Source organism: Prunus persica, chromosome G2, assembly GCF_000346465.2.
Source record: "Prunus persica cultivar Lovell chromosome G2, Prunus_persica_NCBIv2, whole genome shotgun sequence".
NCBI lineage: Eukaryota > Viridiplantae > Streptophyta > Magnoliopsida > Rosales > Rosaceae > Prunus > Prunus persica.
Window position 1 is genome coordinate 23,982,958 of NC_034010.1, and position 22,101 is coordinate 24,005,058.

Here is a 22,101-nt window from a genome sequence, read left to right on the forward strand (position 1 = left end):
GCCAAGCATGAAATCGTTGTTTCACACCCAAATACACTACAAGCCTAAGTGGGCCCAAGCCACTCAAAATGCCCGGGGCTTGCTTGAGTGGGTTGTGGTATGGATGGTAATAGGTCGTCATGAGGCCCATTGATGGGACGAGAAATGGAGGTTCCGGGTTGCTTGGGAGCCTCGGGACCCAAGCCCATTTCTTAGGCCCAAATATATGGGTGAGCAAAAAGGGGAAAATAACCCAACCAAAATTAGCCCAGTCAAAAAATAACCCAACCAAAATTAGCCCAGTCAAAGGATAGCCCAACCAAAATCCCAATGTTTAAATAGCCCACTTTTTTAATGAAGTACCTTAGCCCATACAAAATTTCACAATAAGCCACAAAAGCCTCAGCCCTTTGCTAGAAAAATAGAAGCCACGTAGAAGAGGTCTGCAGGATCACTGAACAGAGCTGCTGGAAAGTGCCAGCACATGGGAATGAATCAATTTCCAAAATAAAACACTAGAGAGACCAAGGGATATTAGCATGTAAGTTGTCAGGACGAGGAGTACCCTTTCAAACCAGCGTATACACCCAGTTGTTTTCCCTTATCAGTGCTGGCCCAGGAAGGAGAAGGGAAAGAAGAAGAAAAGTAGCCAAGAGTGGAGCTCCCTACTGAAGTAGCCGCGGGAAAAAGGGTCTTGAGCTCCAAAACTCCTGATTTTGTGCAAATAGATAAGGGGAAATCTCACCCAGATAGGAAAGTCAAGAGAGGAGAGGAAAAAGGATGGAAAGGCTTGCCAAGATTGGGAAGAAACCATTAGGGTTTCTTGGGAAAGGATAGTTTCCCGCAGCTATAAAAGGAGGTCCCCTCCACCTAGCAAAAACCAACCCAGGCTGAGAGAGCAAGCTTCCTCTCTTACTAGCAAAATCCAGTAACCTTATTCACCCTTCTTCTTCGTTCTGCTTTGCTTGACAGATTATTTTCAGAATCTGTCAAGCTGCTGGAAGAAGAGATGTTCATCTTTTACCTCCTTTCAGCCAAGATCACCCTGCAAATCTAGTTTCCCTCATTTTAAACACTCACATTTCTCCTTAAGAAGCCTTATTTTCCTCTTTGGTGCTCAACTCATGCTGACCCTGCTCTCATGCCACAAGCTCTTCATGCTAAGCCAAAATCTTATCTGAAAGCAAGCACAAAACACCTGTAAGCAGCCCTCATTTTCATTGGTGAAGGTAACCAGAACACTTCCTAAGGTTTTGCTGCCCTTTCGAAGTGCTTTTGGGGCTTAATTTTCGAACTCAAGCACAGAGGGCAATTTCAGTGATTTTCCTTTTCTGGCAGCCCAGCCCATTTATAGCTGCCGGGAGAACAAAGACCCCCACAAATTCGTAACTTTATTTTTGTCAATTTTTAAAAGATATGGACCAATCTATTATATACTCTAACCTACATGAGTGTAAAATGTAATTACATCTTAAATTTATTCGTTAAATATTGTCCACATGTAGCAATGTGTCATCTCTTTAAATTTGACATCACTTTAGCAATGTGTAAGGATCCGCCTAGTAATACTATTCTTATTTTGTTTCTATTTTAATGTGGAAGTGGAATTCAATGTAGGAGAAGGACATCTAACTTACTCAAAGAACAGAAAGTGAAAGATTTCTGTGACTTGAGGGAGATTAGATGAAAAACAACATTTAAAAATAAATAAATAAAAAGCGTGACATGTCAGCAAAACTTGTTTGGGCGGTGAGTTTTGTCTATGAAATACAGCTTCATTCTACTGATGCCATTGCAGCTTCTTCTTACTTGTTATATCCACACACACACACACACACAGATGGACTGCGGCTTCAGATTCCGTCCCACTGAAGAGGAACTGGTGAACTACTACTTGAGGAAGAAGAAACAGGACAAAGATTTTAAAGTTGACCACATCATCCCTGAGATTGATATCTGCAAGTACGAGCCTTGGGAGTTACCTGGTAATACATGATTGTTTGCATATCAATCTCAGCCTTGGGATTTTTCTTGTTTCAAATTTAGATATTTTGTTTTGTGTTGCATTTGCAATGCAGGGCTGTTCACAGAGCCAGAGTCGCCATATCAGGATATGTTCTTCTTCAGCCCAAGAGATTACAAGTACATCAACAACAGAGCTCGCACCAACAGGGTCACTAAGCGAGGCTTCTGGAAAACCACAGGCAAAGAACGTGTGATCAAGGGTGCTCGAGGGTCCAATGGGAGAAAGAAGACCTTGATCTTCTATGAAGGTCGTGTCACTCAATGTAACAGGACCAACTGGGTCATGCACGAGTATTATCTCTGTGAAGATGAAGCCATTCCAAATCCTAAGCTGGCCCAGCAGGTCATTCTCTTTCGTCCATGCTTGAGCATCAAGTTTTGTCTGTTGGCTTAATGTTTCATGAACTAATGCTTTTGATGTGTGTGTAGTCACTGATCTTATAAGAAATGCAATTGCTTATCATTTTGATATGGGGTCTTCAACTTATGCAGAGGGATTTTGTACTGTGTCGCTTGAGTAAAAAAGCAGATAAGCACGAAACTTCAATATGTGCTGTAGCTCAACCTGCATATGCTGAATGGGTTGGGAATTCGGAGGTGAGATAGCTTGCTCTGATACCAGAAAGGAAGTTGAAGTTCCACCCCATAATCAATTGGCAATGAGAGGAGTAGACAAACTTCTCTCAATACATGTAATTGGTTTTGGAGTGAAACCTCACCTTCCTTCAATACAAACGTCTTATTTTGGGTATACCCTTGACCGCTCGCTTGTTTATGATTCTTAATACAGGAATGTTCTCAGCCAGAAGAACTGGAATTAGTCTTTCCTGCACATCAGCTACAGGATAACATCTCGGGGGAGATGGAGTTTGAGATTTCTAGCAAGAAATGACCTGCTGCTGGAGCTTACTATATGTATTAGTATTAAACCTCTCTGCCATTTTATTTTCAATTGTACCCTTGTGTTGTGAGTATTGTATTATACTGTATTTGGTATTTCCATATTTAGTATTTTAATTCTTAATCTCACTAATTTAACATTTAGTTTATTGCTTCAACAATGGTATGCTTCCCCATATGCAGTGAATACAGGGTTGGTGCCCTGCACTTTAAATTAAGCTAGAAAGATTTCTCAGAAATAACCATGGTGGCGGTTGAGAAAATCACAGTAATTTTGTCACATGAAACTCAATTTGCATGTTGACAGCAAAATCATTTGAGATACCCAATGGGTGCAAAATTTTACATGACTTCCCATCTAATTCCAAATTTCCTTTTCCCTGTAATAAAAGGGAATAATGTACAAACATGGCACATAAAAAGATCACCACGATTTTTCAAGAATAAATTTCCTTATTAATGTGCAAAATTCGGTCATCTTTTTTTGTTTTGAATTAATGTAGAGTATTTCGTGTTTGTACCCAAGGCCAAAACAACAAAATACTCTCTCAATTATTTTCTCAAATGAATAAAATATATATATATATATATATATTTTGGTCCTAGTAAATCATTTCATTATGTTTGTTTAATAGTTGCCGAAAATAAGTTTCCTTTTTGCTAATGTTTGGAGTTCGGTTTTCTTTTTTTGGGGTCGAATACTTGTTTCAAATTTTTTTTCTCGGGTCTAATGTTCCCTTTTACTAAGAGATTGTGTTAAGGCTTTATAGACATGGTTTAATTTTACCGTAAACCATCTTTAATAGAGTCGTTCTTATGTGAACAATAATGTGATCCATAATTTATGGTACAGAATCGCCCATGTATGAATTACACATTTGCATTGAAATTCATTATAAGTTTTCGATGTGATCAATCCATATCTTTATCAAAAGTTAGATAATCTGATTTACTAGAAGAGGTACAATGGCAATTGGCAAGTGGGGAGCATGTAACAGAAAGAAGACAGAAAAATGTGAATGATGGTACTTTTGGTGCGGAGAACGGAGGCAAATATTTGAGGCGGGGTCGAAGAATACTTGGTGAACAAGTTCATGAAAGACTACTTGGGGGCAAAGTTTCAAAAGCCTAAACATCAACGCAAATTAAAAGGGAATCTGGAAAAGGTAAGGAAATGGAAAGGAGTTTTCCATAGTCAATGTTTGCTTTGTCGTTTCATGCTTTTGCACATTTTTGCCTGCTTTTGTTGGTTAGGAAATTTTACTTTATGCACTACTCTCTGCTTTGTTTATTGAGAGTACAGAGAAGCCTGTAAATTTCTTTGATGTTAATTATTGAGTGAACATTTAGTGTATCCAAGCCTGTGTATTTGTCTTTAGAAGAATCTAGATAAAGGTTTCTGAGTGAACCTTGAAAATCCCATTTGTAGTTCATGTAAAAAAATAAAAAAAAAAGAAGGCAAAAAAAAAAAGTGTTGCGTCAAAAAAACTGAACTTGACGTTTAAACTGAAGAGGCCGATAGTGTAAGGATTCATAACTTTGGTTTAGCCAAATTTTAGAAGATATGGAACAATTTATTACATACTCTAAACCACTTGGGTGTTACATACTCTAAATTTGACATTGTCTACATGTAGCAATATGTGTATCTATTTAAATTTGACATCACTTTGGCGACGCAATTTTTGTTAGCCTGGTAAAAACTAATCATATTTTGATGTGGAATTCAATGTCCGTAGGAAAAGGACCGCTAACTTACTAATAAAGGACCAGAGAATATTTTTATGACTTGATCGAGGGAGATTCCAAAATGTAAACTATTCTAACAAGCTAATCTCCAAGAGGGGTTGATGAAAAACAACATTTAAAAAAAGAAAAAAAAAAGGGTGACGCGTCCGCAAAACTTGTTTCCTTGGAGGGATTGGGGTGAGTTTGTCTACAAAATACTTCACTCTGTTGATGCTATTGCAGCTTCTTCTTGCATGAGAGAGAGAGAGAGAGATGAACAGCTACTTCGGATTGGATCCCACTGAAGAACAATTGGTGAGCTTCTTGAGGGAGAAGAAACAGATTGACCACATCATCCCTGAGATTTATATCGGCAACTACGTGCCTTGGGATGTACCTGGTAATCCATTAATACTGTATATGATTGTTATGTATATACAATCTTGTTATGTTGTTAATTAAACCCGAAAAATAAATAAATAAATAAGTTCTTGTTGTGTTTTTAGTATTTGGTACTTGAAGACTTGAATTGGGTTGGTTTCAAATTTGGATATTTTGTTTTGTGTTGCATTTGCAATGCAGGGCTGTATGCAGGGCTGTTCGCAGAGCCAGACTCGCCACATCAGCCTATGTTCTTCTTCAGCCCAAGGGATTACAGGTACATCGACAACAACTATGCTCGCACTAACAGCGCCACTGCGCGAGGCTTCTGGAAAACCACAGGCAAAGAACGTGTGATCAAGGCTCGAGGGTCCATTTTGAGAGAGAGGACCTTGATCTTCTATGAAGGTCGTGTGCCTCCATTTAACCAGACCAACTGGATCATGCATGAATATAGTCTCATTGAAGATGAAGCCAACCCTACTCCTGAGCTGGCCCAGCAGGTCATTCTCTTTCATCCAGGCTTGTTATATATTTTGTGCTGTGTTTGGCTTGTGCAGCATCAAGTTCCATTGGCTTAGTGTGTTTTCAAGAACTAATGCTTTTGATGCGTGTGTGATCACTGATCTTATAAGAATTGCAAAGGCTTATGATTTTGATAAGGGGTCTTCAACTTATGCAGAGGGGTTTTGTTCTGTGTTGCTTGAAGAAAATACAAGAAAAGAAGGATAGTTCAATCTTTGCTCAACCTGATGAATGGCCCTTGATTTCAGAGGTGAGATAAGGAAGTTGAGGTTTCACCCATAACCAATTAGCCGTGGGAAGTGTAATTGGTTTTAGAGTGGAATCTCAACTTTTTATTATGGGTATATATCCAAACATAACCACTCGCTTGTTTATGATTCTTAATACAGGAGTATCCTCAGCCAGAAGAACCGGAATGAATCTTTCCTGCACTGAAGCTACAGGATTACACACTGCAGATGGACACAGAAGTGGGAGATGTTTAGCATGGGACCTGCTGGAGTCCTACTATATGTATTAGTATTAAACCTATCTCTGTCACCTTCAAGTCTCAGTAATATGTATTAGTATAATCAAACCTATATTTTTCTCTTCATTTGTATCCTTGTGACTATTGTATTGTATTGTATTGGTATTTCCATATTTAGTATTTTGATTCTTAATCTCGCTCATTTGAAGATATCAAATCACAAGTGAAAAAAGAAAAGAAAAGGATATTTTATTGCTTCAACAATTGTGATGGTCATGCCCTTCATGCTCCCTCATGCTGGGTAGGGTTGGTGCCTTGCTCCTTGACAGCCAGAGGCTCATACCAACGAGCCCCAAACCCAGAAGCTTTCCTCGCCTCTTCATTGAAAGGAGGCTTCAAAGCCCCCCTGAAAATACGACCTCACAACAATTGCATGAATGTTTTTAATCACTTCATCTTCTTCATCATCAGACACTAGCCTCATGCAAAGATACTAACCACTTCACTCCAGCAGCACAGTGGGTTATGTCTTCAGGGTGGACCACGCTGTCTAGCATATCAGCTGTTGTGTCATTACCTCCGTTTCGGAACCGGGAGATGTTTGTTGGCAGCACATCGAGGCCTCTTGCCTCATGCATCTAATGCTCGACGGCGAGGGGTGCGGTTATGTCTTTGGAAGTGGCAGCGGCAGAGGCCCATAGGCCGTCGTGAGCCGGCAATGCTCCATAGAAAGAACCCATCTCCTCAAGCCGAGCTGCGACGAGAGTGAAGTGACGGCCTTCGTCCTGAGCCACCTTTAAGAAATCCGTGAAGAACTCTCTGGGCGTTGCCTCTTGCTTGCCAAACCTAGCAATTATGCCCTACAAAAATCAATACGAATATACTATATTAATTTAACCATGAACAAGATCAATTCAGATTTTCAAAAACTAAAGACATTTGATTTAAATAATTGACTTATCACCGGTGTTCGAGTCCCGATGCCAACAGTTCCATGTTTGGTGGGTAATCTGTAAATTCCTCTGTAAATACGAAAAGATTTAGGGTTTGCTTTGGGCCTGGGCATGGGGTAGTCTTTCCCTCCCCTAAACTTTCTAACATAAAAAAAGAAAAAAATAATAATTTTTTTGCATGACTTCCCATCTAATTCCAAATGATAATTTACAAACATTGCACAGAAAAAGACAGTACGATTTTTCAAGAATAAATTTCCTTTTTAATGTGCAGAATTTTGTATTTTTATTTTGAATTCATGTAAGTATTTCGGGTTTGTATGTATATATGTACTCTCCCAAGGCCAAAACAACAAAATACTCTCTCAATTATTTCTCAAATGAACAAATCATCATTTCATTATGTTTGTTTAATAGTTGCGGAAAATGAGTTTCCTTTTTACTAATCTTAGGATTTGGTGTCTCTTCTTTTTTTCTCTTTTTTTTTTGGGTCGAATACTTGTTTCATTGCAAGCCAAAAGAGATTGTGCTCAGGCTTCACAGACATGGTTGTAAACCGTCTTTGATAGAGTTGTTCCGAAATGAATAATAATATGATCCATAATTTATGGTACAGAATTGCCCATTTAAGAATTAACAGAACGAAGAAAGAAAAATGTGAATGATGGTAATTTTCGGTGCAGGGAATGGAGGTAAATATATGAGGTGGGGTCGAAGAAGACTACTTGGTGAACAAGTTCATGAAAGACTAGTTGGGGGAAAAGTTTCAAAAGCCTATTGGATATATCACCATTTCTCCAATCACAAACTCTAAAATATAAAGAAAGAAAAAAGAAACTCGTAGGTTGAGTTTGTCTATAAAATACAACTGCACTCTACTGATGCCATTGCTGCTTCTTCTTGCTTGTTAGAGAGAGAGAGAGAGAGAGAGAGAGATGGACAGCTACTTCAGATTCCTTCCCACTGAAGAGGAACTGGTGAGCCACTACTTGAGGGAGAAGAAACAGGTTGACCACATCATCCCTGAGATTGATATCTGCAAGCACGAGCCTTGGGATGTTCCTGGTAATCCATTAATCTATCTCTCCTAATTTCTTACTTATCTATACATTTCTCATTAATACTGCATGATTGTTATGTATATACAATCTTGATCTGTTGTTAATAAAAACAAAAATAAAAATAAATGTCGCGTTTTTAGTAAACTTGAATTGGGTTGGTTTCAAATTAGGATATTTTGTTTGTGTTGCATATGCAGGGCTGTATGCAGGGCTGTTCACAGAGCCAGAGTCGCCATATCAGGATATGTTCTTCTTCAGCCCAAGGGTTTACAAGTACAACAACAGCGCTCGCATCGAAAGGACCTCTGCGCTAGGCTTCTGGAAAATCACAGGCAAAGAACGTGTGATCAAGGCTCGAGGGTCCGCTGGGAGAAAGAAGACCTTGACCTTCTATGAAGGTCGTGTGCGTCAATCGAAGAAGACCAACTGGGTCATGTACGAGTATTATCTTGTTGAAGATGAAGCCAACCCTAATCCTAAGCTGGCCCAGCAGGTCATTCTCTTTCATCCATGCTTGATTATTTGCAATGTTTGTTATATATATTTTGTGCTGTGTTTGGATTGTGCAGCATCAAGTTTTATCCATTGGCTTTAGTGTGTATTCATGAACTAATGCTTTTGATGTGTGTGATCTTATAAGAAATGCAATTGCTGGTAGTTAATCGCTTAATTTAGGTAGGTACTTGTTATGCAGAGGGATTTTGTTCTCTGTCGCTTGAAGAAAAAAGCAGATGATAAAGAAGCACACTTCAATCTATGCTGAAGCTGAACCTGCATATGATGAATGACAAAGGATTTCAGAGGTGAGATAGCTTTCTCTGATACCATGAAGGAAGTTGAGGTTCCACCCCATAACCAATTGGCAATAGGAGGACTAGTCCAACTCCTCTTAAATATATTATGGGGTATATCCAAACTTACCGGCTCGCATGTTTATGATTCTTAATACAGGAATTTCATCGGCCAGAAGAACGGGAATTAATCTTTCCTGCACTTCATCAGCTACAGGATTACATGCTGCAGATGAGCACAGAAGTGGGAGATGTTTAGCAATGAAAATAACTATATTACTTGTATGAGTGCTCCTGCTGCTACATGACCTTCTGGAGTCTCATGTATATGTATTAGTATTAAATCTATCTGTATCACCTTCAGTCTCAAGAACACTCTACCCCCTACAACCGAATATTATATGTATTGGATCTAATTTTCTTTTCAATTGTATTAGTATTTTAATTCTTAATCTCGCTAATTTGAAGATATCAAACCACACGTGAAAAAAGAAAAGAAAAGGATATTTTATTGCTTCAACAATGGTGATGATGGTCATGCCCTTCATGCTCCCTCATGCTGGGTAGGGTTGGTGCCTTGCTCTTTGACAGCAAGAGGCTCATACCAACGAGGCCCAAACCCAGCAGCTTTCCTCGCCTCTTCATTGAAAGGAGGCTTCAAAGGGCCCCTGAAATACGTCCTCACAATGGCATGAAACTTTTTAATCACTTCATCTTCTTCCTCATCAGACACCAGCCTCATGCAAAGATACTTGAACCACTTCACTCCAGCAGCACAGTGGGTTATTTCTTCAGGGTAAACCACGCTCTCTAGCAAATCAGCTGTTGTGTCGTCGCCTCCTTTTCGGAACCGGGAGATGGTTGTTGGCAGCACATCCAGCCCTCTTGCCTCATGCACGCAATGCTCGACAGCCAGGCGTGCGGTTAGGTCTTTGGAAGTGGCAGCGGCAGAGGCCCAGAGGCCATCGTGAGCCGGCAATGCTCCATAGAAAGAACCCATCTCCTCAAGCCGAGCTGCGAGGAGAGTGAAGTGACGGCCTTCGTCCTGAGCCACCTTTACGAAATCCGTGAAGAACTCACTCGGCATTGCCTCTTGCTTCCCAAACCTAGCAATTATGTCCTACAACAATCAATACGAATATACTATTAATAGAACCATGAAAAAAACCAATTCAGATTTTCAAAAACTAAAGACAATTGATTTAAATAATCAAAATTCAACTTAAAAATTGAATAAAATAACTTAGATTTGACATGATTGAAATACCAAACAACAATATGAGACAGAAAGCTACTTTGCATAGTTTTTCTCCAATGCAGGATGAGTAATGCGAGATTATTACAGTTTGCGTGCTGATTGATATGTAACGTGCCCGTGGCGATCAATTGGCACTCACATTACGCAACTTTCATCCTGCATTGGAGAAACCTCGCGTATTGAAATACGCCGCTACAATTCCCTAATCAGGATTTTCCTAATTCCCAACATGAATGTATCACTTTTTTCTTTTATAAAAAAAAAATCCTTTCTTCCTTCTCATTTAAGAAGAGACAAGATAAGAAGATCAACTAGCTGTGACAAACAATGCAACATACTCTCTGAACATATCTTACACAACTAGGTTTGAAAAAGAAAACTTCAAGGCTGAGAAAAAGCCATGAAATACAAAACACCAATCGCAACTCACAGACACACAATAACAAATGCATAATTAAACCACTAAATCAGAAAACATAAGTGGTCAGTTTATAATTTTTTATGTTTAACATTAAATCCATATCTTTATCAAATCTTACTCTTAGCCCCACAATTATTTATTAATTATTCTGTTTAAGTATGAAGAGCCAAGAGATTGAAAGCTCCAAGAACCAATGCTTCTATTGATTTTCACAAATAAAATAAAATAAAAATGAAAAAGGCCTTGAAAGGGCCCAAGCAGCTAAAGGCCAGCTCTACAGTACCCAAGACAAGTCAATAGCCCAACTCTCAGTGTGCGCGAGGCTATGCACTATGGCCTGCCTGCTCTGCAAGCTCCCGCCTTTTCCCAGCTTCGGCATCAGCCCCGGCGCCACCAACTTCACCTGCATACACACACACACGCATTTCATCAAATACTTGGCGCACAAAAGCAACACACACTCCAGCACTGTAAATTGACAAAGCCTACGCAACGTTGCTGAGCCTGGCAGGACGATCCGGTACGGGAAGGTCCACGGAAGCGTCGTAGGCGCGAGTGATGGCCCCTCCGAGCCACTGAGCCGCCACCGAGTCGCCAACTCGGGCCTTCTCGAACGGGTCCGCAGTGTTCAAAACTCGGAGCGCCGCTTCCACCAAGCTCTCGTCTCCGCTCATGTTTTTTTTCTTTTTCTTCTGCCAAACCCAAACAACTTTTTGTGGCTAGAAACTTTTACCTAAAGAGAAAAGTCCGAATTTGTTGCGTTTAATTCGGGTCGGGTTCGAGGAAAATTTAATTTGCCAAGCAGGACCTGAGGTTGGAGGTAATTGCATTTTGTGACAAGCGTCGTCTGTGACTGTGTCGTTGTCCCTGACTCTGTGGGACTTGAGCTGCAGGGATGAGTCAGCACGCGGGCCCGAGGGCCGAGTCGACTCACCACCGACTCTACGAGTTCGCGAAAGCTGCACTCACCAGGATCTTCGTGCATCCTTACGCTACGGTCTGTTTCTTCTGCCCTAGAAATCTCTGTCTCTCTCTTCACAGGCACAGTTTTGTGTTTGTATAATTGAGTGATGTGGTTTTCAAGGTGTGTGAATTGTATTGCGGTGGAGGAGTTGATGCAGAGAAATGGGACGAAGCTCAAATTGGCCATTACATTGGAATTGGTATGGTTTCGTGTGTTTTCTGTGTATATTTTTGTACAATGGCTGAGTTAAAAATGGTGGTGCTTGTTGTTGCAATGGGTAGATGGTTCATCATCTGGAATAAACCAAAGAAGAGAAGCATGGGAGAGCCAGAGGAAGGCTTATACTGCTGATTTTTTTGAGCTTGACCCTTGCATGGTCAGACTCTCTTTCTTTACTCTGCATTGTTTGTCTTTGTTGTTTTTGCTTCCTTTATTTGAAGATTTAGAATCAGGTGGCTTTATTCTAGCATGAATTGGGTGTCTTCGTTGGTGTTCAATTTCGTTATTTGTCTAATAACTGTTGTAGTGGAGGCCTTCAGAGGAATTGGTTTGAATGAAAGGATAACGATTTTGGGACCTGGTGATATAAGGTATCATTTCTATAGCTATAAAGCAATTGACCTCATGAGCCATATGGTTGAGCAACTCACTTTGGCGGACAATTTAACCAATGTAACTCCATGAATTCTTTAGCAGTGCCTTTAAGAAGTTTCCATGAAATGTGAAAGTAAAGATTTTGTTGTCGTTTGAAACCCAAAATTGTCACTAGCCAGATACGAAGTGTGCTGACTTAAATTTTGATTTCTCTCCTTTGCTTCTGTAGTTACTCTTGATTTCGCACATAGACTGTTTTTCCATAAACTAACAATTGAAATTTTGTCGTAGTTGGTACTGTGCAATTTCAGTCACAAGTTTCAACTGTATCTGATGACTGTTGTTCGTTGACATTTATCCAGGACTCAACTGATATGAAATTAGCTCTAGATGATAAATTTATATATATGGGTTGAAAATTTTGGCTGCTTTAAGTTGCTTTGGATAATTTTCTGTCTTTTTAGTCCTGCATTATTTGACAGTGGATTGCTTTGATAGGAAGATGTAGAGATACATCTGAAAGATCAGACAAACCCGGCAGATTTAGTTTGCTGCTTGAAGAATTTGCAGGTTTCTAATATATTTCTCTAAAGATTTTATTTTTCTTTTCTTTTTAATGGTCGTGTGCTTGTTTCTTTTTTAGTTTTAATGATACTTAAGAATTGCATGTTCCGAATCTTAAAAGCATTTTCTCTTGCAGCTGTGTTTTGAAACTGAGGAGAGAGCAAGGAAACTTTTGCTTAATGTATCATCCTTATTGAAGCCGGGGGGTTATTTTTTTGGTATTACTCCCGACTCATCTACAATATGGTAAGGAATATGCTTGCAAAAGACCTGTTGTTTAATTTGTTATTTTATATCTTAAATTTATTTTGTTAAATTTGAACATTTGTTGAATTGTTTTGATATACATGGCCCTCTTATATGTGAAACATCAAAATAGTTCTAATTCAGCCTTGGGGGAGGGAAATAGTTATTGCTAGATTATTTGACATTTTGTTTTCATACAGGGCCAAGTACCAGAAGAATGTTGAAGCATACCACAATAGAAGTAGTGGCATGAAACCAAACATTGTTCCCAACTGCATTAGATCAGAGAACTACATGATCACCTTTGAAGTTGAGGACGAGAAGTATGTATAAGTTTGAGATATTAAACATGTATCTCTTAGCTTTTGTTTTCTTGGATGATTTTGGGTGCTCAATCTTTTTCCCGCAATGAATATGCTTCAAACTTTCAGGTTCCCGTTATTTGGAAAGAAATACCAGCTGAAATTTGCTAATGACATCTCTCCCGAAATTCATTGCTTGGTTCATTTCCCGAGCTTCATCAGGTTTAGTTTTGTTTCTGTTATAATTTTGCTTTCAAAACTTTGATTCTGGTTGTAGGTTGTATTTCTTAGTGTGGCATACATAGTACTTTCTGGCATTACAAGATTCCTTTTTTTTTAAAGCTTCACACATGGAGGTTCCTTATTTTAAGATGGTTTTCTGACTGATACTTCTTCTTTGGTTTGAAATTAATTAACCATAATCATGCCTCTTAAGTGAATGGATATTTGAAAATTTAAAATTTACGCCAGAATAAGAATGGGGTGTTTGACTATCAAGTGAATATGGGTTTCAACCATAGCACCATTTAACCAACTCCTTTGCTTTGTGGCACACACATGCTCTCTTTGATTGGTTGTCTTTTACTTCTTTAATGCCTTACTGGTGATTTTCAATTGATCTTGATTATCCGTTTCTGTGGTAAGTTATTCAGGTTAGCCAGAGAAGCTGGTCTGGAGTATGTGGAGATTCAAAACTTAACAGAATTTTATGATGACAACAGGTTTTGAATTCTTGTTTTCTTGTTAAATTTTTCACAAGCATGTCTCCAGTGTATTTTTCAAGAAATTTTTTTTTCCTATGAATAAAACCTTAAAACCATAGTTATTATTTTCTATTCATTTTGCATAAGTTTGTTTAAACTTATCATGGCTGATTTTTCTTCTTTCCTATTTCACTTTTCTCTGTAAGAGCACAATTTGCAGGCATGATAATGAATTTTGGTCCAAACCTTGTGGATCCTAGAGGAAGGCTTCTTCCTCGATCATATGATGTGTTAGGTAATGCATTTGTTGCCATTTGTTTCTACAATGTTGTCTTTTGCAACTTGCTCTATATATAGTTTCCCATTTCTTGGGCATTCTCCTTTTGCAGGTCTATATACCACATTTATATTTCAAAAGCCAGACCCTGATGTTGCTCCCCCACTTACGACACCATTGCTGCATGATGTAACTTACATTCAGGATGAGGCAAGTATTTTAAAATTTGCTAAAAATACATTGAAATTGGGCCTACGAAGCATGACTAGTCTCCTAGTCACTGAAAAATCAACAATTTTAATCCTAATAATCAACTTGTTTTAAGGTAAATTTGATATTAATAGTTATGATGGAAACCTCGTATTGTGGTGCTCTTCAGTGTTTTTTTCTTTCCTTCCTTTCTATATTACTTTTTATATCTGTGCTTGCTTGGCTTGAATTTTCTTATTTATATGATTGGACTACTACTCTAATTTTATTTTTTCTGGTTTTCTTTTGATACTGTAGAGAGAGTGGCAAGTGCCAGTGACGACTGTCTGGAGGGATGATGAAAAGAGCGTACCGGTAGAGCCACCTCCTGGCCTGGGCAAGATTAGTGAACAAAAAGGGATTTTGGGTCCTGGCCCTGCTGAGTTGCGTTTTTCTGAGGCACTTTGACCTGGTGGTCGATGGAGGGATGGAGGCAAGAAGAATGTGGATGGAAAAGACTGATTTTTAACAAAGTTGTAACAGCAGTGTGGCATGTTCATTAATTTCCTGGGTAGACTCTGTTTTAGTACTTAGATTATTCTCTTTTTCCTCATTTAATGCAGGCTTTTGAATTTGACAAGACTTTGTATACTAGTAGGTTAAAGCAAATGCAATGATTAATGATTAAATGATTTGAACTTCAACGTTGCTAAATTCCTCTTTTGTTCCCTCCCTCACCAGATAAACTTGTATGAAACGGGGATAGCACTACTTTGCTATTCCCAACCAATTACAGACGGTCATGTGGAAAATTATCACGTATGATATGTCATGATTGACCGGGTACAGCAAAAGAGTGTTATTCCCGTTTTACACAAGTATTTCTCCCCACCGACAGTAAACTGAGCTTTCAAGTCCTTATTATGTGTTAACTGATTTCATAATTTGGGAGCATAAAAGACGGGGGCTGGTTGGGCTTCTACAATATTATAAGGAGAAAAGAAAAACAGTTATCGTTTGAAAAAATAAAAATAAAAATAAAAGGAAAAATGTAGATTTGCACGCCCAGTGGGACTCGAACCCACAATCGCCTGATTAGAAGTCAGACGCCTTATCCATTAGGCCATGGGCGCTTGTTGTTAATACGTTCTCGTCAATAACATTTTATTTTAGATTTCTGTTGAAATTCACCTTGTCGATTGAGCGGTTAAATATTTGTGTATTTTTCAACATTTTCATAAGAATAAATAGATATATAGAAGAAGATGACGAGGATGGCCGTTGGTCTACCTCTGCTTGCGTGCTGGTTTTGCATGCTGCTTTGCATGGTGAACACTTGTTGAGCTGCGGCACGGACAGCTTAGCTCATCCCCTTGTGCTTGCGTACGTACATGATGTCATTTCTGGTTTAGATGAAGGCTCCAATCCAATCCCTTCATTTAAAAAAATCAACCAAAAACAAAAGGGTTCTCTCACTAAAATAAATTTTTTATTGAGTCTATTCATATGACACTTTAATGCTTTATTGGCACGTTTATTTAATTGAAATGGATAAAGTAAGAAATTGACGAATTTAGGAATATAGAAAGAGTCCTAAGAAATCAGAATTAGATCAACTATTCTCTTTCTACTTGATTCAATTTCTGGTTTGATGTTCTTTCTAAATAAAAATTTCTGGTTTGATGTTATTCAATTACATATTTTAAAGTGAAATTGAAATATATTTTTTATTCCTTATGTATTAACACACGTAGAAAAAATAAATCAGAAAAATTAGAATAATTCGCTTTCTTCTTATACATATTCTTTTTAAGTTAAAAAGCCAATAAATAATGGATACAGATTTATTAATAAAATTTGAACAATTCAACTTAAAATCACTCGATAATGGATGAAGAAGTTGAACATGACAATGGATAACACCCACATGTCTCAACAATCACTAATTCTATGTATATACAAGCGGAGTAGAATTTTTCGCATACACACTACAAAAATATTATAAATTAAATTTAAGACCATTAATCCGCATGCCAATGATATTTTTCATTGAACTAAAGCCCAAAGATGTCAAATATAGGTGGGCTACATGTCTGATAAAACTATGCTCCACTGTCCTTTGATCAAGCCATTAAGCATTTGATTCACAAGGAGACGAAGTGTTAAATGCCAAAACTCCGGCTAACAGAGCGCGTGGGGCAAAGAGTCTAACAAAGCTGCAAAAGCCGTTCAAGGAAAGAAGAATTGTGTCCTACACATACATAAACCTGCAATTCATTTACACTAATTCCACTGTTTTAGGACTGCAATCATTCTTAATCCTTTTTAAATCAACGTCAAAATTAATTATTATGTAATGTAATAATTATTATAAAAAAAATCATTAGACAACAAAACCAGATATCTCTCATATACAGTGTACACGTATGCTACCCGCCAACGCCACCTGTCTCCTACCTCAGGAAGTTTCCCATTAGTTTTCCATCTCTCTCTCTCTCTCTCTCTCTCTCTCTCTCTAGTTCTTGTGTGCTTAATGAAGGATATACCACCTTCACATAACTCAACAAGAGAAACAGTGACAGGCTTTTATATTTTCTGTTTTATTGTTTTTTGGTGAGTGTAATTAATTGAGCATCAAGAATGAAGGGTTCTTCACCAAAAGGAGGAAGCAACATTTATGATTACTCTTTCAAGATTTTGTTGGCTGGTGATTCTGGTGTTGGAAAGAGCAGTCTTCTGCTCAGCTTCATTTCCAACTTTGTACAAGACCTGTCTCCCACCATTGGTATTTCTTCTTCTTTTATTTTCTTCGAATGCCCTTTTTTTTCCCTCTCCCAAGATTTTCATTTCAAGGTTTCAGTCCTGTGAAGTGCTGATGTTCTGTATCTTTCTGTTGCAAATTAAGTACATGTTGGTTTCTTTATATTGGTGGCAATGGCATATGCATTTTTTTGATAGTTTTAATAGATTAGTTTTGAGTTGTCTACTTTTATTGTAATTTTTTGTACCGAGGGGTGAGGGAGTGAAGAAATTGCAAAGGTTTTCTTGTATTTTTCATGATGCAATATGCAAAATCTGTGACTAGAATCGGGGTGTTCATATATGTAGGTAGATTAATTGGTGACTAAGTTAAGAGCATAGGAAATTATTCTGCCTACCTTAATGTGCAATTTCAAGGAAAATTGTAGAACTTTTTACTTTCTTGTGTTTTAGTGCTGATATGCTTTAACAACCATTTCAAGGTGTGGATTTCAAGATCAAACAGCTTTTAGTTGGTGGGAAGAGATTGAAGCTTACAATATGGGACACAGGTATTCATTAATTGCCCTCATTGGTTTTTTCACTGAATGCTAAATTGTTGATTTTACATAGCTTTTAAGCTTCCTTTTTTCTTTTGCAGCTGGACAGGAGAGGTTTGGAACAGTTATAAGCTCTTACTACAGAGGTGCACATGGAATTATTCTTGGTATGTCATTGCATTCACGAAAATAACTCTTCCGAAAAAATATAACACTTTTGTTTCTGTTCGTGGGCTTAGTTTATAATAATTTTTTCTCTAGCAATAGAGCTGATTTGTGGTGGACAAAATCTGATTGATTTGTCATTTGATTTCAATCTTAGTGTATGACGTGACACGGCGAGAAACGTTTACAAATTTGTCGAATATCTGGGCAAAGGAAGTAGAGACTTACTCCACTAATCCTGAGTGTATCAAAATTCTAGTTGGGAATAAAGTTGACAGGGTATATCTTAAATGTTACATACTTCCATTGTTTTAATGTATTCTGAGTTTTCATGTTCTTCAAAGATGCTGGGGATATCTCATTCCTATGTTGTTTAACACTTTCCAGGAAAACGAGAGGGCTGTAAGTAGAGAAGAGGGAATGGCTCTTGCACAGGAGCATAAATGTCTGTTTCTTGAATGTAGTGCTAAAACTAGAGAAAATGTTCAACAATGTTTCAGAGATCTCACATTGAAGGTATACATTCTGTCTGCAACACGTATTAATAGCTTCTTATGACCTATTTAGAAGAGAAAACCGGTAGTCATAGATATCTCTGAGAATGGATTTAGAACTCTAATTATATAAGTTGAATTTCAATTGTCAGAGTGATGACTAATTTTCTAACTCTTACTTCAGTATGCCATGCTTCAAGGCTTTCATCTGATTATGCTTCAATCCTAATGTTTGAACAGATGCTGGAGGTGCCAAGTTTACTGGAAAGTAGATCTGTAGATGTGGAGATAAATTTTGAAGCAGAAACAAGAAGACAAGATGCCTTGCAGTGGTAATTGCTGCTCTCAATGAAAATGTTTGAAAACGACAGTACAAGAATTGGTGTAACGAGAGTCCGGCAGACTATGCTCTTCGGAGAGCTTTTCTAAAGCAATTATCATCACTTCCATTACAATTTTAGCAACTATGCGTTCAGAAACAGTCCTGGTTGTTTCTAAGTTGAATTAGCTTACTCAGAAGGTGTTAAGAGTTTGCTTAGGCATTTCGAAAGATACACATTACAGGTACTGGTTGGATAGACAATATAAACAGTGGCCCTGTATGACTGTATCCATAAATCTCTGATAATTAAAAAAAATGTACAGGAACTGCATAAATACAGAAAATGCCTTCGATGTACACACGAAAAGTGGTATTTTGCATCCTTCATCGAGTCTTGCGTGTTATTCTTCAGTTCTTTATTCATTCATAGTCCAGCATTACTTTACTGTGTCTTCAATGGTCTGCTATTATAGTACATGTTTTTTTTTAGTTTTTGTTGATGAGAAACGAATATCCATCAAAAATACAATCTTACAACAGAACATCCTCAGCTATCAGTAAAAATCCCACAGAAATAGCACCAAAACTTATACACAATACCTATCTAACAAATGGTCCCAGACTTCCTTTGCACCCATACCTCCACCAGCATTCTAAATTATATACATCCGAGGATATGTGAGACGTGAGCACCATCTCCTTCGAAACAAGCATTGACGAGAAGCTTTTCAATCTGCCAATCAATCCATGCTTTGTGTGAGCTTCTTAGAGCTTTCTGAATGCATTCCACTTGTGAAGCAAAAATCCTCAACTTGCAGTGGTTGTCTTGCATATTTCACAGCTTTGAACCCTTTCTGTTTTGGTTCTTCCTTTAGCGACACGGTTCAAGCAGGAAGTTTGCCTGAGAATCTGAAATATTCAACTGAATATGGCTGATGACAACAGTGGCCTTGCAAACATATCACAGATTTGATTAATGTGAAATTAAGCTCTTTTTTAATCACCAATAATCTCCACAGGAACAGCAACCATCTCTAAAATGATGGAACCGATTCAAGTCTCTTACAATGATCTCCCGTTCGTAGATTCTAGATATTAACTTGGTGGCCGTGTGACAATCTCCACAGATTCGAAGGTTCTTCGTCACACGAAGAACTACTCCAGGACTAGCATTAAGAAGTCCAAAGGCAATGGCAAGCTTTTCACTGTGGGTTGTAAGGTTATGTTCTTTCTCCTCCTCACTAACATCGTGCAGAACAAAGCTAGTGTCAGGTACATAACCGGCTGCCTTAATCTTATTTGGCAACTCTTCCAATAAAACCTCATAAATTTCCTTTGCTTGAGGGTGACATGTATCTCCACCAAGAAACAGATGGGCTTTCCCGTTGACCTCTATCCAACTGCATCCAGGATTCTTCTTCATGCCTTGAGATTTTAAAAGCGCTCTCAAATCATCCACCTCCTTCCACATGCCAGCGTCAGCATATATATTTGATAGCAGGACATAGTTGCCACTGTTGTCTGGTTCCAAGATGAATAGCTTTCTAGCTGCAATTTCAGCAATTTCCAAATTGTGGTGCTTTCGACAAGCCGATAACAATGCACCCCAAATGCTTGGCCCTGCTTGCATTGGCATTTTACTCACAAGATCTATTGCTTCCACCAAGCGCCCTGCACGACCCAATAGATCAACAACACAAGCATAATGTTCCACTCTGGGTTCAATAGAGTATATTGTCTTCATACAATTAAAGTATTTCAGGCCACCGTCAACGAGCCCCGAATGGCTGCATCCAGATAACAATCCTGTGAATGTTATGTTATCAGGTTGAAGCCCAGCTCCGATCATGTCCTCAAAAGTAGATACAGCTTCTGATCCACGTCCATGGGAGGCATAAGCTGTTATCATAGTATTCCATGCAACTAAACTATTTTCAGTTTGATGTACTCTTTCGAAACACTGACGAGCATCAGAAAGGCTCCCGCATTTAGCATACATTGCCAGGAGCGCTGTCTGTATGGAAGTATTAGAGTCCAAACCAGTCCTGCTAGCAAAATTGTGAATTTGTCTCCCACGCTCAAGGGCAGCTGAATGTGCACACGCAGGAAGAACACTCATTATAGTCACCCAGTTGGGCTTAACCTCTGAATCTTTTCTCAACATCTCATCAAATAAAACCAATGCTTGCTCAGCAAGCCCATTTTGAGTGTATCCTGATATCATAGCAGTCCAAGACACAATATTTTTGCACGGCATTCGTCTAAACAAATCCTCAGCAAAACAAATCTCTCCATCTTTCATGTACCCCGCAATCAATGCATTCCAAGAAGAAACGTCTCTCACAGTCATTTTATCGAACGAACTACGAGCATCGCTCATTTCACCACATTTCACGTACATATCAATCAAAGAAGTCCCAACATACATATCAGACGCCAACCCAATTCTCAAGCTCAGACTATGAACACATTTCCCTAACCAAATGCTCGACAAGTTAGCACAACACTTAAGAACAAAAGGGTACGTAAAGTTATCACCTTTAAGGCCTAAACGATGCATTTGACCATAAATTTCCATCGTTTTCTCAGAGTAGCCATACAGAGTGTATGCCCGAATAATCGAATTATACAAAAGTGTAGATGGGTTATTTACTCTATGAAAGATATTAACCGCTGAGTCAAGATTATCTGAGCTTGCATACATTGCAACCATCTTGGCCCCAAGGAACGCATTAGGTTCGAGCCCACGCAGAGCCATCTGGGCATGGACTTGTTGGCCTAGTTTCAACAAGTTCTGGCTAGTCAATGACTGAAAAATTGGTGCATAGAATGAGATGCAAGTTGGGTCTTGTGCTAGCAGTGACTTTAGAAGCGTACGCGTACGCATTGCTGCGTACAGTGAGAGCAATGGAGAGCGTTACGTTTATTTGAGGAAAGCAAATGAACGTAAATAGTATAGCCGCGCGGCTGTACGTGGGTCTTTATTTTATTTTATATTTTATATTTTAATAAATCGTATAGCCGCGCGGCTATATATGGGTCCTTTTTTAAATAAATATTATAGCCGTACGGCTCTACTGGGGTCTTTTTTTTTTAATAAATAGTATAGCCGATCGGCTGTACGTGGGTCCCTTTTTTATTTATTTTTTGTTTATTTAATAAATAGTATCGCCACACGGCTATACTTGGGTCTTTTGTTAAAACCTTTCTTTAAAAATATAGTATGGCCGACCGGCTATACTTGGTCCTTGGTAAAAAAAAAATTTCTTTTTTATTAAATAGTATAGCCGCTCGGCTATACTAGTATATCTGGGAGGCTACACGGGCGACTTTTTTTAAGAAGTTTTTTTTTTATAAATAGTCTAGCCGCCGGGCTATACGGGTCCATTTTTTAAATTTGTTTAATAATTAGTATAGCCGGGCGGCTATACAGGCGAACTTTTTTTTAAAAGAAAAGTCTAGCCGCCCGGCTATTAGTGGGTCCTGTTTT

At 38.5% G+C, this 22,101-nt stretch overlaps 7 protein-coding genes, 1 non-coding gene and 1 pseudogene across 11 annotated transcripts; 5 read left to right on the plus strand and 4 right to left on the minus strand.

Annotated features, from left to right (window-relative positions):
- LOC18785541 (NAC domain-containing protein 86) lies at window positions 1,682-3,048 on the plus strand. Its single transcript, XM_007219548.2, has 4 exons — window positions 1,682-1,964; window positions 2,058-2,347; window positions 2,497-2,601; window positions 2,795-3,048. The coding sequence occupies exons 1-4, from the start codon at window positions 1,742-1,744 to the stop codon at window positions 2,894-2,896; spliced, it is 720 nt and encodes a 239-aa protein (XP_007219610.2). The 5' UTR covers window positions 1,682-1,741; the 3' UTR covers window positions 2,897-3,048.
- On the plus strand, window positions 3,583-6,151 carry LOC18785238 (NAC domain-containing protein 86). Its single transcript, XM_007219725.2, has 4 exons — window positions 3,583-5,032; window positions 5,215-5,516; window positions 5,696-5,788; window positions 5,928-6,151. Exons 1-4 carry the CDS (start codon window positions 4,906-4,908, stop codon window positions 5,955-5,957), a joined length of 552 nt encoding a protein of 183 aa, XP_007219787.2. The 5' UTR covers window positions 3,583-4,905; the 3' UTR covers window positions 5,958-6,151.
- On the minus strand, window positions 6,290-7,507 carry LOC109947438 (annotated as a pseudogene).
- On the plus strand, window positions 7,303-9,240 carry LOC18786336 (protein NTM1-like 9). Of its 3 annotated transcripts, none has more exons than XR_002270309.1 (4): window positions 7,303-8,025; window positions 8,219-8,514; window positions 8,697-8,824; window positions 8,973-9,240. XR_002270309.1 is itself a non-coding variant. In XM_020557973.1 (4 exons), the coding sequence occupies exons 1-3, from the start codon at window positions 7,896-7,898 to the stop codon at window positions 8,782-8,784; spliced, it is 510 nt and encodes a 169-aa protein (XP_020413562.1). In that variant the 5' UTR covers window positions 7,303-7,895; the 3' UTR covers window positions 8,785-8,824; window positions 8,973-9,240. The 3 variants fall into 3 exon arrangements, 2 of the variants coding, with proteins under 2 accessions (XP_020413562.1, XP_007220378.2); XM_020557973.1 differs by having other exon boundaries at window positions 8,701-8,824; XM_007220316.2 differs by having other exon boundaries at window positions 7,312-8,025; window positions 8,716-8,824.
- On the minus strand, window positions 9,201-11,245 carry LOC18786924 (uncharacterized protein HI_0077). Its single transcript, XM_007218703.2, has 3 exons — window positions 10,986-11,245; window positions 10,775-10,894; window positions 9,201-9,932 (listed from the first exon to the last, which is right to left on the minus strand). Exons 1-3 carry the CDS (start codon window positions 11,163-11,165, stop codon window positions 9,357-9,359), a joined length of 876 nt encoding a protein of 291 aa, XP_007218765.1. The 5' UTR covers window positions 11,166-11,245; the 3' UTR covers window positions 9,201-9,356.
- LOC18785326 (mRNA cap guanine-N7 methyltransferase 2) lies at window positions 11,244-14,955 on the plus strand. Of its 2 annotated transcripts, XM_007218125.2 has the most exons (12): window positions 11,244-11,311; window positions 11,385-11,488; window positions 11,576-11,654; window positions 11,737-11,831; window positions 12,548-12,619; window positions 12,750-12,859; window positions 13,060-13,182; window positions 13,291-13,383; window positions 13,815-13,883; window positions 14,072-14,160; window positions 14,255-14,352; window positions 14,650-14,955. In XM_007218125.2, the coding sequence occupies exons 2-12, from the start codon at window positions 11,387-11,389 to the stop codon at window positions 14,797-14,799; spliced, it is 1,080 nt and encodes a 359-aa protein (XP_007218187.1). In that variant the 5' UTR covers window positions 11,244-11,311; window positions 11,385-11,386; the 3' UTR covers window positions 14,800-14,955. The 2 variants fall into 2 exon arrangements, with proteins under 2 accessions (XP_007218187.1, XP_020413561.1); XM_020557972.1 differs by lacking the exons at window positions 11,244-11,311; window positions 14,650-14,955 and having other exon boundaries at window positions 11,314-11,488; window positions 14,086-14,160.
- Window positions 15,392-15,464, minus strand: TRNAR-UCU. Its single transcript has one exon. It is a non-coding gene; the product is annotated as a tRNA-Arg (tRNA).
- On the plus strand, window positions 16,769-18,987 carry LOC18784797 (ras-related protein RABC2a). Its single transcript, XM_007218347.2, has 6 exons — window positions 16,769-17,116; window positions 17,574-17,642; window positions 17,732-17,797; window positions 17,953-18,074; window positions 18,183-18,311; window positions 18,530-18,987. Exons 1-6 carry the CDS (start codon window positions 16,972-16,974, stop codon window positions 18,623-18,625), a joined length of 627 nt encoding a protein of 208 aa, XP_007218409.1. The 5' UTR covers window positions 16,769-16,971; the 3' UTR covers window positions 18,626-18,987.
- LOC18784999 (pentatricopeptide repeat-containing protein At3g46790, chloroplastic) lies at window positions 19,123-21,499 on the minus strand. Its single transcript, XM_007218800.2, has one exon. It carries the CDS (start codon window positions 21,496-21,498, stop codon window positions 19,612-19,614), a length of 1,887 nt encoding a protein of 628 aa, XP_007218862.1. The 5' UTR covers window position 21,499; the 3' UTR covers window positions 19,123-19,611.